Source organism: Microcaecilia unicolor, chromosome 8 (assembly GCF_901765095.1).
Source record: "Microcaecilia unicolor chromosome 8, aMicUni1.1, whole genome shotgun sequence".
NCBI lineage: Eukaryota > Metazoa > Chordata > Amphibia > Gymnophiona > Siphonopidae > Microcaecilia > Microcaecilia unicolor.
Genome location: NC_044038.1, coordinates 51,321,019 through 51,336,383, shown reverse-complemented (window position 1 = coordinate 51,336,383; position 15,365 = coordinate 51,321,019). Strand labels below are relative to the sequence as shown.

Sequence of the window (15,365 nt, the reverse complement as noted above, 5' to 3'; positions counted from 1 at the left end):
TTTATTAAAAGAAAGGGCAGAGTCAATTATTATACCTAAATATTTAAAGGATTGTACTGGAACTATTTATCAAATAGCGTAGGTATTAAAGATGGTATTGGCCCATGACCTGTTATCCAAGATGCTATCGTCTTATCCGTATTCAGTACTAGATGATGCTTTGTTAGCCAGCTAGCCACCTCGTTGAGGCATTTTTGAATTGGTGTCAAATCTATATTCAAAGGTCGCACATAGTGGATAAGAAGAAAGTCATCCACATATGAATATGAGCTAATACACAGAGACTGGATAAGTAGCGACAATGGGCTAACAAATAAACAATAGTGGCAATAGAACTGATCCTTGTAGTACCCCACAGGAAATGGAATGGGACTTTGAGATAGACTGATTTTGAACAACTTTGAATGAACGGTTACTAAGAAAAGATGAAAACCAGTTATAAATTGTACCAGAAATACCAACTTCTTTCAAACGATTGAGTAATAAACCATGATCAATCAAGTCAAACGCCGCGGACAGATTGAGTGAAATAATCAATGCAATATAACCTAGTTCTAGTCTTGAATGTACTTCACTCAAAAGAGCAGTCAAAACTGTCTCTGTATTATGGCCTTTCCTAAAACCCGACTGTCTTGGATGTAATGCATTTTTCGATTCTACGTAAGATTGTAACTGTACAAACACAATCGTAACCAATTTGAAGGTATCTGATCTAAAGAACAATAGGTGATCGAAAGACTTGATATCAAGTTTTGGAATGATGTCAAGGATGGAATATCAAACAAGTGCCATGATCCTGACAAAATTGAAATGGACACATCCTCTACATCTATCATATTAGAAAAATAACCTTTCAATTTATCAATTTTGGAAATGAAAAATCTTCTCTTTTCTTATTCTCTGTTTCTCTGGATAACAATATCATCCTCTCTGCCTTCTCAGTTTGTAACCTTGGGGTCATCTTTGACTACTCTCTCTATTTCTAAGCACATACAGTATTTAACAGACTGTTCAAATCTACTGTTTCTTTCTCTATAACATCACCAAAATTCATCCCTTCCTTTCTGAGTACACTACCAAATCCCTCATCCAAGCTCTCATCACCTACTGCTTAGATTACTGCAACTTACTCCTCGCAAGTCTCTGACTAAAGCAACTCTCTCCCCTTCAACCTGTTCACAGTTCTGCTGCATGACTCATCTTCTGCTGCATGACTCATGTCCCTAGGCTCACATAACCCCTCTCAAGTCACTTGATGCTCCCTATCCATTTCTGTATACAATCCAAACTCCTCTTACTGCCTTACAAGTGCATTCATTCTGCAGCTCCTCTCTTCTCTTATCTCCCCTTACACAGATCCCCAGGAACTCCATGCATCAGGTAAGTTACTCTTGTCTGTATCCAGTGGTGTGCTGGTAAATTTTTAACAACAGGCTCTCTCCCTCATCCACCTCTGCGCCCCCCATCCACCTCTGCGCCCCCCCCCCCCCCCCCCCACACACACACACAAATTGCAGAGCTGGCTATTCCCAGAGAGAGAGTTAGCTGGTAAAGTATTAACAACATGTAATTTTATTATACATTATTGGTACAAAGGATATGCACATGGTTTTGCTTTTTAAACCCAAAGGTGAATCCTAAGGGTGGTTGAACAATAAACTGTGTTGTTTCTGACTTTACTTGTTTTGGAATGCTTTTGGGTCCTCCTACTGATCTGTACATGTGCCGTCTGGAATTTTGGAAGAAAGAAATAAGGAAATAAAAATTTAATTTTGGACATACTCTGTAGAAGTTGTTTTCTTTTGCAATGTGATGGATGCCTGCTCTGGTGTATGAATGTGATAATCTTTGAATAACTAAACTACCTATACTAAATGGCTATGAATTTCTGAACATATGGTATCATTAAAGGACAATTTTTTAAATGCTCAGTTGGGTATATATCATATATATGCTACTCTGAAATGTTTCAGACATATCATCTATTTATTCCCATCATATAACTGAATTCTATTATTCTGTCTCAGTGTATTTTGAAATGTAAGCCAACTTTGCTTGGAATGTGTGATAAATGTTTTTTTTTTTAAATCCTTTATCCTCCATCTTTTAAGACACTGCCTACCTGCTGGATAGTGATGGCACAAGGAAAGCAAGTTTGGTCCAGGAAGACTAACTCAAAATAACCTGGCTGTTCCTTAGCTGTGCTGTAGTATTACCGTACCAAGCCTCTGTGGTAATGCTCCACTAATAAGTTAAAAGATTAACTGGATTTCTTGAAAGGATTATTATATAAACTTAGGATGCATCATGACTAGGGGGACACACATACGCTTATTTATTCAATATCACAATTCTTCATACAGCCACAAAACAACCTTTTTGGGTAGACAGTGTTCACAATGAGCTCCTTTTATTACCGACCAGACAGAGATAAGAGTTTTCAGTTTTGGCACAGTATAGGTTATCACAAGAAAAAAAATATAAGAAAACCAATATGGGCTGCATTAGGGGCTTATATAGCCTATTTATGTATAAACAAAAGAAATCTGCATGAAACAAAATATTTATTTTGACTAATAAAACCACTTCCCCCAGAAACATGTTCAAAACAGAATAATCCATTTGTGTAAAAAGGTAAACTTCTACAAAACATGAAGATCTGATTCCATGTGTGCCCCAATGAAAGGACAGTTTAATTCTACTTCCATTTAATTTCAATATTCCATCAACTTTATAACACCAGGCTTCCCATGGTAGATTACAACAACAACAGTTAAGACGAACCCAGGCATCAAGAAACAGGATATCCTCACTGAAATTTAGCCATTCATGGCCATTTTGCTATTGCCCTTTCTCTCCCACCCAGTAGTGTTCTTTGTTATTATTATTAAGCTATCTTGCCCCCCCCCCCCCGTCCTTCCTTTTCACATTTTATGGTGTTTTTTTTTTGTCAATTTAAATAAATAAATATGAGATTGTGCCGCGGGGCCTAATTACCTGGCTGGATGGAACTTAAGTGAAGTCCTCCAAGAGATTCTTCCGACGAGGAGGGCTGGATGACGATAGCTGGTGGCCGGCAGAGCTCAGGGTATGCATGCACTAGCAGTGCAGGAAGCAGAAGGGAAGGCGGCAAGGCGCTACTAGCTCGTGCTGGGACGGACAGAGCCAGAGAGGAGCCAAATATCTGCTGCAGGAGCCGTTAGACAAGCAGGAAGGGCGCACTCACTGGCGCGCAGGGTGCTGCAGGGGGGAGGAAGGCGTCATGACGTAGAAGATAGGCGGGACTCGACCGGAGGGAGCGAGAGGAGCCGCTGGGAGGAGCCGCTAGTAAGAAGGGCGCATTGGCCAGGCGGAGAGAGAGCAAGAGGACTACAAGTTATTGGTTTCCACCCGGGCGGTCCACCCCCCCCCACCCCTCGGTACGCCACTGGAACCAGCACAAGGAGGCAGGGCTGCCAATATCAGGTCAGGTGACAGCTGGTGTGTGCGGGCATGCGATGCGTACCTGCAGCCAGGAAAAAAAAAAAAAAAAAACTTTGTCCCGTCCCTGCTGACAGCTGAGCTGAACAACCGGCTCGCAAAATGTTTCAAAAAGTAACAACCGGCTCTGCAGAGCCGGTGCGAGACGGCTCCAGCACACCACTGTCTGTATCCTTCTCCTTCACTGCTAACTCCAGACTTTCCTTTCATCTTGCTGTACCTTACACCTGGAACAGACTTGCTCAGTCAGAGCATAATACTCGGTCCCTAGAACTATTCAAATCCAGCCTAAAAGCCCAGAATTTGAAGCTGCTTTAAATTCTTAACCCCTTTGCCACCTGTACAGTACCCATATTGTTTATTCATTAAAAAAAAAAAAAAAAAAAAAGTACTTCCTTCCTGTTTGTCTTGTCTAGAATAGATTGCAAGCTCTGTTGAGCAGGGTCTGTCACTTATGTGTTTGTGTACAGTGCTGTGTACAACTTGTAGCACTACAGAAATGATTACTAGTAGTAGTAGCTGTAGAAGTCTTAGGCAGCATTACACCAAGGCTGGTCAAATTTTTACATAACCTTAAAATTTCAGATTTGACAACAGTGGAAAACAGTTTTGATGAGTTCAAGCTATATTTTATAATTATACCTGGATAATTCCTAAGCTTCTGGGTGAAGATAGAATTTTCTGGTGTTACCAGACAAATCTTCATTTGTGTTATGTGACATGTATAATAATAATAATAATAATAATACCTCTGAATGCCCTACGTTTTTGGGAAGGACTTGATATTTAGAGGGCCAAATCTAGCCAAGAGCATCTGGCAGGCTACGTGTAACAATGATAAGAACATTTATTATTAGGGAGCAGCACAGGCTAAAGTAAAGTGAAATAACAACTCCTGGGAAAATTAAGTCATGGGATAGGAAGCAATGTTCTGTTGTGGATTAGGAAGAGGTTCATGGAAGAAAAACACAGGGTAGGGTTAAATGGCCAATTCTCTCAGTGAAGAAGGTTGAATAGTGGAGTGCCTCAAGGATCTGTACTGGGATTGATACTATTTAACATATTTATTAATGATCTGGAAATGGGGACAACGAGTGAGGTGATTAAATTTGCAGATGACACAAAACTATTCAGAGCTGTTATTATTATTAACATTTGTATAGCGCTACCAGACGCAAGCAGCGCTGAACACTTGACACAGAGAGACAGTCCCTGCTTGATAGAGCTTAGCGCTTACAATCTAAAAATACAGACAGACAAAGCTGTTAGAATGTATGCAGATTGTGAAAAATTGCAGGAAGACCTTAGAAAGTTGGAAGACTGGGCATCCACATGGCAGATGAAATATAATGTGGACAAATTCAAAGTGATGCACATTGGAAAGAAAAATCCAAATCATGGCTACCTGATGATAAGATCCACCTTAGGAGTCAGCACCGATGACAATAAGCTGAAATCTTCTGCCCAGTGTGTGGCCAAGAAAGCAAACGACAGAAAAATGTTTAAAAAGTTTCATAAAGCAGCATTTGGATGAAAATCTTTTCAAAACGTCCAAATAGGTATTTTTGAACCTGTTTTGCAAATGTCCATTTAAGCAATTTGTCTGCAATGCATACAAATCACAAGGTGGTGCATATTTAAAGCTGTTACAGAGAAATGACTGTTCCATCTTTAGTTTAACACCTGTGAGCAGCTATATTTCCTGTACTTCCCAGGCACTATCCAGGTAGTGATAAAATGTTTAGAAAATGTTATAATTGATCCTTATTCAACTACCTGTTATTTTCTGTTTTTATAGGTCACTGTTCAATATTTTTAATGACAATAAACCTTTTTTAGTTTATTGACTCTGCTTGTCTGGACTGCCTAAGAATTCTGGTGGTTTGTGTGTTGGGTCTGTGAGTGCTTTCAAGGAACTGTGGGACCACTGGGAGTGTGGTCCCAGTAACCCAGAAATCACTGGGGATAACTTGAGAGTGGGAGACTTGCCCAGAGGCAGTTGGGACCCAGTCGGTGGGAGAAGGATGCTAGGTAGAAACATGCCCAGGTGCAGGTGGACCTGAGCTGTGCTGGGGATAGATCCTCTAAGTGGCAGCAGGGTTAGTCCCAAGCGGGTGGCTAGGTGTTTCATGACAGGCATGTTGGGGGCATTTCAAAGGTGGGCTTAGGACATGCACGTTCTACAGCCATAATGGAACAAAACAAAATGTCCAGGGCGAAAATCTAAATGGTTTGGTCTACACCTGCTTTTAGGATGAATAAGGCACGAAAAGGTGCCCTAAATGACCACCTGACCATGCGAGAGAATCAGGGATGACCCTCTTTATTCCACCAGTGGTCACTGACCCCCTTCCACCCTCCATGAATAAAAATATTACTTACCAGCCTCTATGACAGTCTCAGATGTTATAAGCCAGGTCTAGAGCATCAAGGAGCAGTACAGTGGTCAGTGCAGTGCACTGTGGAGAAAAGGACTCAGGCCCATATCTCCCCCTAACTGTTACACTTGTGGTACAAAGTGTGAGCCCTCCAAAACTCACCAGAAACCTACTGTACCCACATATAGGTGCTCCCTTCACCCACAGGGGCTATTGTAGTGGTGTACAGTTGGGGGCAATGGATTTTGGGTGGGTTTTGGAGGGCTCAGCAGACAAGATAGGGAACAACAGTGAGATGTGTACCTGATTATTGCTCTGTGGTTAGTACTTAGCATCAAGCTTCAAAAAAGTTCCTACTATTTTCTATGGGAAATTACAGTTTGCAAAATGTTGAACAGCACTTCATCCAAAAACCCACCTTTACCCTTTCAATTGTTTGGCTCACAGCATCACAGGCAGAGAGAGATGGGAAAATAACTAAAGCATCTACTGAGAAATGGCACTGAAAAGTTCCAGAAAACAAAAAAAAAAAAGGGGGGGGGGGGGGAACAGAACAGTCCTTCTTCAGGTCCTCAATTCACTAGTTGTAAAACATAAGTATCAGCTATGTGATAAAACAGTAGCTCTGTCTCCAGCACACCCTGCAGCACAACTTGCAACCGTGAGGCTTGTAGATGAAGAAATTGATTATTAATTTAAAACACCAGAGCCACACAGCCATATTTCGGCGTGGAGACACCTACATTAGGAGTCGTACAATCCTAAGTAGCAGCCCTAAACTAAGCAGAGACCCCGCATTCTATATATGGTGCCCAAAGTTGCAAGTTGTGCTGCAGGGTGTGCTGAAAAAAAGAGCATACCTATGTTTTAAACCTAGTGGACTGAGGACCTGAAGAAGGCATCCTATGATATCTGCACCATAGGAGAGCAGACTGTCTCCAAAGGGTCCATTCCCAAATGTAGGAGGAAGCATGTTTCAACAATTTGACTAATACATGGGGCCTGATTTTCGAAAGAGATCGCTGGCCATCTTCCGACACAAATCGGGAGATGGCCGGTGATCTCCTGAAGTCGGCCAAATCGGTATAATCGAAAGCCGATTTTGGCCGGCTTCAAATGCGTTCCGGCGAAAGTTCAAGGGGGTGTGTCGGCATGGTAGCGAAGGCGGGACCGGGGGTGTGCGTTGAGATGGCCGGCTTCGCCAGATAATGGAAAAAAGAAAGCCGGCCTTCACGAGAATTTGGTCTGCTTTATTTGGACCCTTTTTTTTCAGGTCCAAGTCCCAAAAAAGTGCCCGAACTGACCAGATGACCACCGGAGGGAATCGGGGATCACCTCCCCTGATTCCCCCAGTGGTCACTAACCCTCTCCCACCCTCAAAAAAACAACTTTCAAAACTTTTTTGCCAGCCTCTATGCCAGACTTAAATGTCATACTCAGGTCAACCGCAGCAGTATACAGATCCCTGGAGCAATTTTAGTGGGTGCAGTGGACTTCAGGCAGGCGGACTCAGGCCCATCCCCCCCTATCTTTTACACTTGTGGTGGTAAATGGGAGCCCTCGAAACTCCCCCCCAAACCCACTGTACCCACATGTAGGCGCCCCCCTTCACCCCTTAGGGCTACGGTAGTGGTGTATAGTTGTGGGGAGTGGGTTTTGGAGGGCTCAGCACCCAAGGTAAGGGAGCTATGCACCTGGGAGCTATTTTTATTTATTTTTTTACTTTTTAGAAGTGCCCCCTAGGGTGCCCGGTTGGTGTCCTGGCATGTGAGGGGGACCAGTGCCCGACGAAGCCTGGCCCCTCCCATGACCAAATGCCTTGGATTTGATTGGGTTTGAGATCGCCGGCTTCGGTTTCCATTATGGGCAAAAACCGAGGCTAACCATCTCAAACTCGGCCATCTCTGACATTTGGGCGGCCCCAACCGAATTATCGAAAAAAAAGATGGCCGGCCATCTTTTTCGAAAATATGGTTGGCTCTGCCCCTTCACGGTGCCATCCTCGGAGATGGCCGGCGCCGTTCGATTATCCCCCTCATGGTCATACAACATCCTGCCGCTGTGATATTTGCAGTTCTCTTTTGGGAATCGTCTGATACTACTGTTTGAGAATGATCCAATAAGATTGTATAACTCCTGATGTACTACTACTACTTATAATTTCTATAGCACTACTAGACATACGCAGCGCTGTACACTTGAACATGAAGAGACAGTCCCTGCTCGACAGAGCTTACAATCCCATTAGGACAAACACAACAAATAAGAGATAAGGGAATTACTAAGGTGGGAATGATAAAACATGGGTACTGAACAAGTGAGTAAGGGTTAGGAGTTAAAAGCAGCTACAAAAAGGTGGGTTTTTAGCCTAGATTTGAAGACAGCCCTTAACATGCCCTGATGTAGGCGTCTCCATGCTGAAGCACGGCTCTGTGTTCAGTCTTTTGATATTCCAATGAATATTAAGTCCTTTCACAGTTGGTGTTTTAAATTAATAAACAATTTCTATATCTGCAAGCCTCACGGTTGGTTTTGTGAAAGTCTATTGTCCATACCTACTCTTTTATTGTACTGAAAAGTTCTTTCTACACCACCCCTTCACACTATAAGACTCTTCAACACATAGAAACATCTAATCCTACACTTATATCATCCCTTCTTAATTTTGTAAGGCTTCTTACAACATATTAAGAAACATTTCATAAATACAAATGTGAATACAACATATCAAAACACGATTTATAAATACAAATTGCAAATCACAAAAACTTTTCAAAACAATTCATAATTCAACACAACTACAAAATAACAGAACCACAATAGTAAAATCGACTCCATCCAAAACTCACTCAAAAGAACAAAAGAACATAAGTGACACCATACTAGGGCAGACTGAAGGTCCATCAAGCCCAGTATCCTGTTTCCAACAGTGGCCAATCCAGGTCACAAGTACAAAGAAAGATCTCAGAACAGTAAAACAGATTTTATGCTGCCTATCTAAGGAATATGTAGTGGATTTTCGCAAGTCCATCTTAATAATGGCTTATGGATATTTCTTGTAGGGAATTATCCAAACCTTTTTTAAACTCTGCTAAGCTAGCTGCTTTTATCACATTCTCTGGCAACAAGTTCTAGAGTTTAATTACACGTTGAGTGAAGAAATATTTTCTCAAGTTGTTTTACATTTACTACTTAGCAGCTTCGTTGCATACTCCCTAGTCCTAGTATTTTTGGAAAGAGTAAACAAGCGATTCATATCTACCCGTTCCACACCACTCAATATTTTATAGACCTCTTATCATATCTCCCCTCACCTGTCTCTTCACTAAGCTGAAGAGCCCTAGCCACTTCAGCCTTCCCTCATAGGGAAGTCGACCCATCCCCTTTATCATTTTTGTCACCCTTCTCTATACCTTTATTTGAGATGCGGTGCCAGAAATGTACACAGTATTCGAGGTGTGGTCGCACCATGGAGTGATACAAAGGCATTATAACATTCTGATTTTTGTTTTCCATTCCTTTCCTAATAATTCTTAACATTCTATTTGCTTTCTTATTCACCACTGCACACTGAGCAGATGATTTCCACGTAACATCAATGATGACACCTAGATCCTTTTCCTGGGTGGTGATTTCTAATGTGAAACCTTGCATTACATAACTATAGTTTGGGTTCCTCTTTCACACATGCTCTCAATAAGGAATGGTCAACTAAGTCACAAGTTTTAAAGAACAGAAAAATTAAATTACAAAATTTAAGTCTAAATAACAACAACTAAGACAAACGTAGCCCACAACACACCTCTTTTTTATATTACTGAGGACATCAAATACCTTCTTACCATTTAATGTCAGGCCATTGTCTCTTATTCCGTCAGCTGTGTTCTTCCACACCACCATTTTCACATCCTCTAGAGCTTCAGGAGCCAAGGGATTCCCAAAGCAGGACTTCTGCCTCCCAGAACAAAAATAAGAGTGAGTCAGAAAAACTTGCTTAGGGATGGGCATGGTCAGAAGGCTTGAAACAATTTTATGACTTTTGAAGCCTATCTCCTCCTTGCCTTCTCAAACCTCCTCCAGCATTCCTCTACACCTTCTTGCTCACCTGGAAGAAGTTAAGTTCATCATCACTCAGGACCTGGTTGTTATCCTGGTCAGAGATGTTAAAGATGCGTGTTAGTGCTCGTTTGCACTGTGGCTTTAGCTGCAAACAAAGAACAAAGTCAAAACACAGGGACTCCAGGAATCATCTCTTCACTCATTTGCCCGACACATATTTAAAATGCCAGGACTGAGAGCTCTTGCAGAAGCCCTACAAACTGGAGGACATGGTTTTCTCACATGTGTTCCTACTACTACTACTTAACATTTCTAAAGTGCTACTAGGGTTATGCAGCGCTGTACAGTTTAACATAGGACAGTCCCTGCTCAAGGAGCTATCAAGCAGCAGGCATAAACTAAGCAGAGATCCCCAGATTCTATACATGGCGCCCAAAGCTGCGGGCAGAAATACATTGGCACTCATTAAAATTTGACCGCATATCTGGATGCAAGCTAACTCCCATGGCATGCATCTCAAAAGGAGGTGTGGTCAAGGGCGTTCCGAAAAGAGGCACACGGAATTATAGAATACTGCCTAACCATGCTTAACTCAGATGCCAGAATTTACCACCAGGTTTTAGCAGGCATTAAGTCCGGCACAGGATCTGCACTAAATGTTCTAGGTGAACGCTCTTTAAAGAATAGCGCTTAGCGCTGAATTTTTTTGGCGCCATTTTTTTGAATTCCCTCCCTACTGTCAGTATGATGACCATGTTAGCAAGTCTAAACTCAGTGGACAAGCTATTTAGATAGTGGCTGAATGTGAAGAAACAGTGTGTTTTAAGCCTGTAAAATGTATTGGATATTTTCCTGCATTGATTATGTTCTGAAGTGTATTTCTCCTATTTGGCCAGCAGATGGTGCATGTTTATGCTTAAAGCTGCGACAGAGTACTGACTTCTCTTTCTTTTAGTTGGCACATAGATAATAGAAAGTGCCTGTAGTGATGTAACCAGTTTTTATTTGAAACTTGACTGTTCTGAGCTCTGACTGGCCTGGAGTTTGAAATTACCCAGCAGATGCTGGCTGTTGCTTCAGTCTTAACCTGGAAGGAAAGAGAGACAGATCTCTTTGCTGAGGCTCTGTGAACAGTTCTATATCCTGCCTTCCCAGGTACTATTTAGACACTATATAGATGTTTAGTTAGTGTTATAATTGATCCATATTTCAGTTACCTGTTAATTGTTTGCTAAATGCACATTTTTTTTGTCCACTGTTCCAAGTTCTGAGAATAAACACATTTGTTTGTTCGTTCTGCTTGTCTGGACTGATAAAGAAACCTAGTGGTTTGTGAGTTAGGTCTGTGAGTGCTTTCTGGGAACTGTGGGACAACTGGGAGTGTGGCCCCAGTAACCTAGAAATCACTGGGGATAATTGGAGAGTGGGAGACTCACCCAGAGGCGGTTAAGACCCAGTCTCTGGGAGGAAGGTGCTACTGTACAGCACAAGCGGCAGGTACAGGCGGACCTGAGCTGTGCTGGGGACAGACCCTCTAAGTGGCCGTGGGGTAATCCCAGGCAGGTGGCTAGGCGTTTCGTGATACTGAACATCAAGGCCATTCAGATAATTTTAAAGCCCATTGGCTCTGCCCTAAACCTAGCCCCATGTTATACCAGTAGCATCAGGCTATTCAGTCAGATTTTCAGCCCAATATTAAATGTATAATTCTGAAAAATATACACATAGGAAAGCTATTCATTCATCAGCTGCTGATGAATAAACATCTTCTTTTGAATATCAATCTGACTGTATATTATCCTTATATCATTACAGAAATGTAAGATGAGAAAAAGAATTACCAAATAGGGTGAGACCAAAGGTCCATCTAGCCCAGTATCCTGCTTCTAACAGTTGCCAAAGCCAAGTCAAAAGTACTTGGCAGAAGCTCAAGTAGCAGCAGCAAGATTCCATGCTACCTACCCCCCAGGGAGAAGCAGTAGATTATCCAGGTCTATTTATTAATGATTTATGGAACCTTACCTCCAGGAATTTGTCTTTTCTTTTTTTTTAACCCAGCTATGATAACTGCTTTTGTTCCAGAGTTTAACTATATGCTGAGTGAAAAATATTTTCTATTTGTTTTAAAGTATTACTATGTATTTCCATGGTGTCCCCCCCTAGTCTTAGTATTATTTGAAAAAGTAAATAATCAATTTGGGTTTATGTGTTCCACTCCACTCAGGATTTTGTAGACCTCTATCATATCCTCCCTCATCATCTATCTTCTCCAAGTTGAAGGGCCATAATTTCTTTGGCCTTTCCTCTTATGAGAGTTGTTCCATCCCCTTGATCATTTTGGTTGCCCCTCTCTGTACCTTTTCTATTTCCTCCATATATTTTTTGAGATATGGTGATCAGAATTGTATACAATACTCAAGATGTGATCCCACCATTGAGAAATACAGAAGCAGTATGGTATTAATTTATTTTATTTAAAGCATTTATAGCCTGCCTATTAACAAGCAGGTTATAAAATAAACAAACAGTAATGTAAACAAATCACAAACAGACATAAAAATCAGCACATATAATATAAACATTATTTCATCTTCATAAATGCACAAAATACATTCTGAATTAAAATCACAAAATATGCTTGTGCAATAAAAACGCCTTTAACTATTTCTTGAAACTATGTCTATTCCTTTTCTAATAATTCCTATCATTCCGTTTGCTATTTTTGCCACCACCACCACCACCACAAAAGAATCCTACTATATAAATGAAGAGTGACCGATATTGCCTCTATATCGCTTCATGGTGTGACTGCACCTTGCATATTGTGTGCAATTTTAATCACCAAACCTCAAAAAAAATGTAGCAAAATTAAGAAAAGGTACAGAGAAGGGCAAGCAAAAGATAAAGGGGATAAAACAAATCTCCTCTGAGGAAAAGCTAAAGAGATTAGGGCTCTTTAACCTGTAACTTAGCTTGGAGAAGACATGGGCTAAGCAGCGATACAATAGAGATCTATAAAATACCGAGTGGAAGTGGAACAGGTAACATAAATCTGCTGTAATTGTCTATTGCTTATGTTTGATTTACTCTTACTGTACACCGCCCTGAATGAATTCTTTCAAAATGACGGTATATAAATCCTAATAAATAAATACATAAATAAAAATAATCAATTGTTTACTCGTTTAAAAAAATCCAAAAACTAGAGGCCATCATGAAGAAATAAGAGAAAATATTTTTTTCAATCAACATATTGCTAGAAGACATGGTAAGAGCAGTAAGCACAGCTAAGTTACAAAATTTTGGACAAGTTCCTGGAAAAAAAGTCAATAGACTGCTATTAAGAAAGACTTAGGGAAAGCCACTGCTTATCTTAAGTAGAATGAAATCTTACTATTTTTTAGGATCCTGTCAGGTACATGTGACCTGGACATATCACTTCTGGAAACAGAATACTAGGCTTGATGTACCTTTGGTTTAATGCAGAAATATGAGTCTTCAAAGGTCACTCTGAACAATGTGTTCCTGAGCAATTGTTGGCTTTCTGTCATCTAGTTTAAAAGCAGCTCTGTCTTCTTTTTTTAACATTAGCAACCAGGTTCCACTCTGGTTAATATGAACAGCTTTTGAAAATTTGCCTTTTAACTATTCTGCTGCTTTAAGTTATGTGAATTATTTGCAGTGGAATATTTTAAACAGAGCCCTATATAGTAAAGGCTTCTTGTTGTAACATGAACATGGCTGCTCATCTTCATATCATTCATATGAAGCATTACCCAAAAACAGTATGCTAAGAATCAAATTTCTGGCTCCGTTATTGTTCTAATGAAAATAAGTTGCAAACTTCGTAATGGTGCTGAGGGATGCACTTCTACCCCAAAACAAATGACTGATATGAAAGGGAAGAGAAGGCAGGATTCAAATCTCACATCTCTCAATGATGCTCCTTCTGACCTTGGAGAAGTAATTCAAAACTGTCTTAAGTACAAACCTAGGGCTAGATTTATTAATACATGCTAATGCAATTTCACATGAATTATTTAATGCAAGCCTCATTATATACATTTACTAAGCACTTGTTAGTAAATCAGCCCTCTGGGTCAGGGAGCTTACTCAATTGTAACTTGCTTTGAGTTTGGTTTTGGAAAAGTAATAAATTTCCAAATCCAAATTAAATTATTCAAAAGTACATTAAAAGAAGTTCAACGAGCCATGTAAGATATTTAATTGTAACACAGTAACATAATAGATGACGGCATGATGGTAGATAAAGACCTGTATGGTCCATCCAGTCTGCCCAACAAGATATCATATGTAATGAGTTTATGATGCGATACTTCATATCAATATCTGATCTTGATTTGTCCTTGCCTTTTTCAGAGCATAGACTGTAGAAGTCTGCCTGGCACTGTCCTTGTTCTAAATTTCTGAAGTTGTAAAAGCCCCTGAAAAGCTCCCCTGCAGCCCATCCAAAACTATTCAACTACAATCAGGGCACAGACCTTAGAAGTCTTGCCCAGCACTGGCTTTGCTTCCCATGGTGTTGCTACCTAATCTCTGCTAAGCTTCTTTGGATCCATTCCTTCTCATCAGGACTCCTTTGCGTTTATCCCATGCCACACCTTTGACCATTCTTTCAACATTTGGAGATCCTTTCTCACGGTTTCTAGTCCCTTCAGGGTATTCACTCTATTGGCTATCTTCGTGTCATCCACAAAAAGGCTAACTTTTCCTTCTAACCCTTTAGTAATGTCTCCCACAAATATGTTAAACAGAATCAGGCCCCGCGCAGTTGTATTGCACAAATTTTACATACAATGCATATGTGCACTTGGGAAAATGTTGAATTCAGTATGCGTTTTCAGTAGATAAAGGACTTTGCTGGCAAGAGATCCTAAGGAATTCTTCCAGTGCTAAAAAGTTGCTATGGAAAAAGATTTTAGAGCTGCCAGGGTGCTCCTGTTCTATGACTCCCAAGCTCACATCCGCTCATCATTTCAGTTAATATTACTTGGTTATAATTAAAAGAATACAAAATACAAAAGGTCAAGATGTGATCTTCCTGCTGACACCAAACAATGAATTGATAACACTATACACTGACTGCTACAGATGAGAGCGCCATTAAAAGAACAACCTGTGTTTCACACTGCACCCTCACAGTACAACAAAACCTGAGCAAATAAGAGATGAAAGCTACAGAAAAACCACACATAGGCCTCTAAAATCTCATTTTGGATAAAGATAGCTTTCAAGGCATACACAACAGAAGAGGGAAGGAGCAAGCAGAGAACAGATCCTTTGGAAGGGTTGAATGGGAACCCTAGCTCAGAAGCTGCCTCTCACCTGTTTGGCCTCCGGATCGTAAAGAGGGGCTGTGGGGTGCAAAACAGCTTTCTGTGCGTAGTAGAAGAGTTCTGAGATGTTCTTCAGGTTCTTTGCTGAGCA

At 40.7% G+C, this 15,365-nt stretch overlaps 1 protein-coding gene across 1 annotated transcript in view; it reads right to left on the bottom strand.

The window, feature by feature from the left end:
- Positions 1-15,365, bottom strand: part of RHOT2 (ras homolog family member T2) — a 67,561-nt gene that overhangs the window by 27,530 nt on the left and 24,666 nt on the right. Inside the window, exons 9-11 of the mRNA XM_030212198.1 lie at positions 15,264-15,365; positions 9,964-10,062; positions 9,701-9,809 (exon numbers count right to left, since the gene is read on the bottom strand). Coding sequence (XP_030068058.1) covers positions 9,701-9,809; positions 9,964-10,062; positions 15,264-15,365 — 310 coding nt within the window. The remainder of the gene's footprint in view (positions 1-9,700; positions 9,810-9,963; positions 10,063-15,263) is intronic.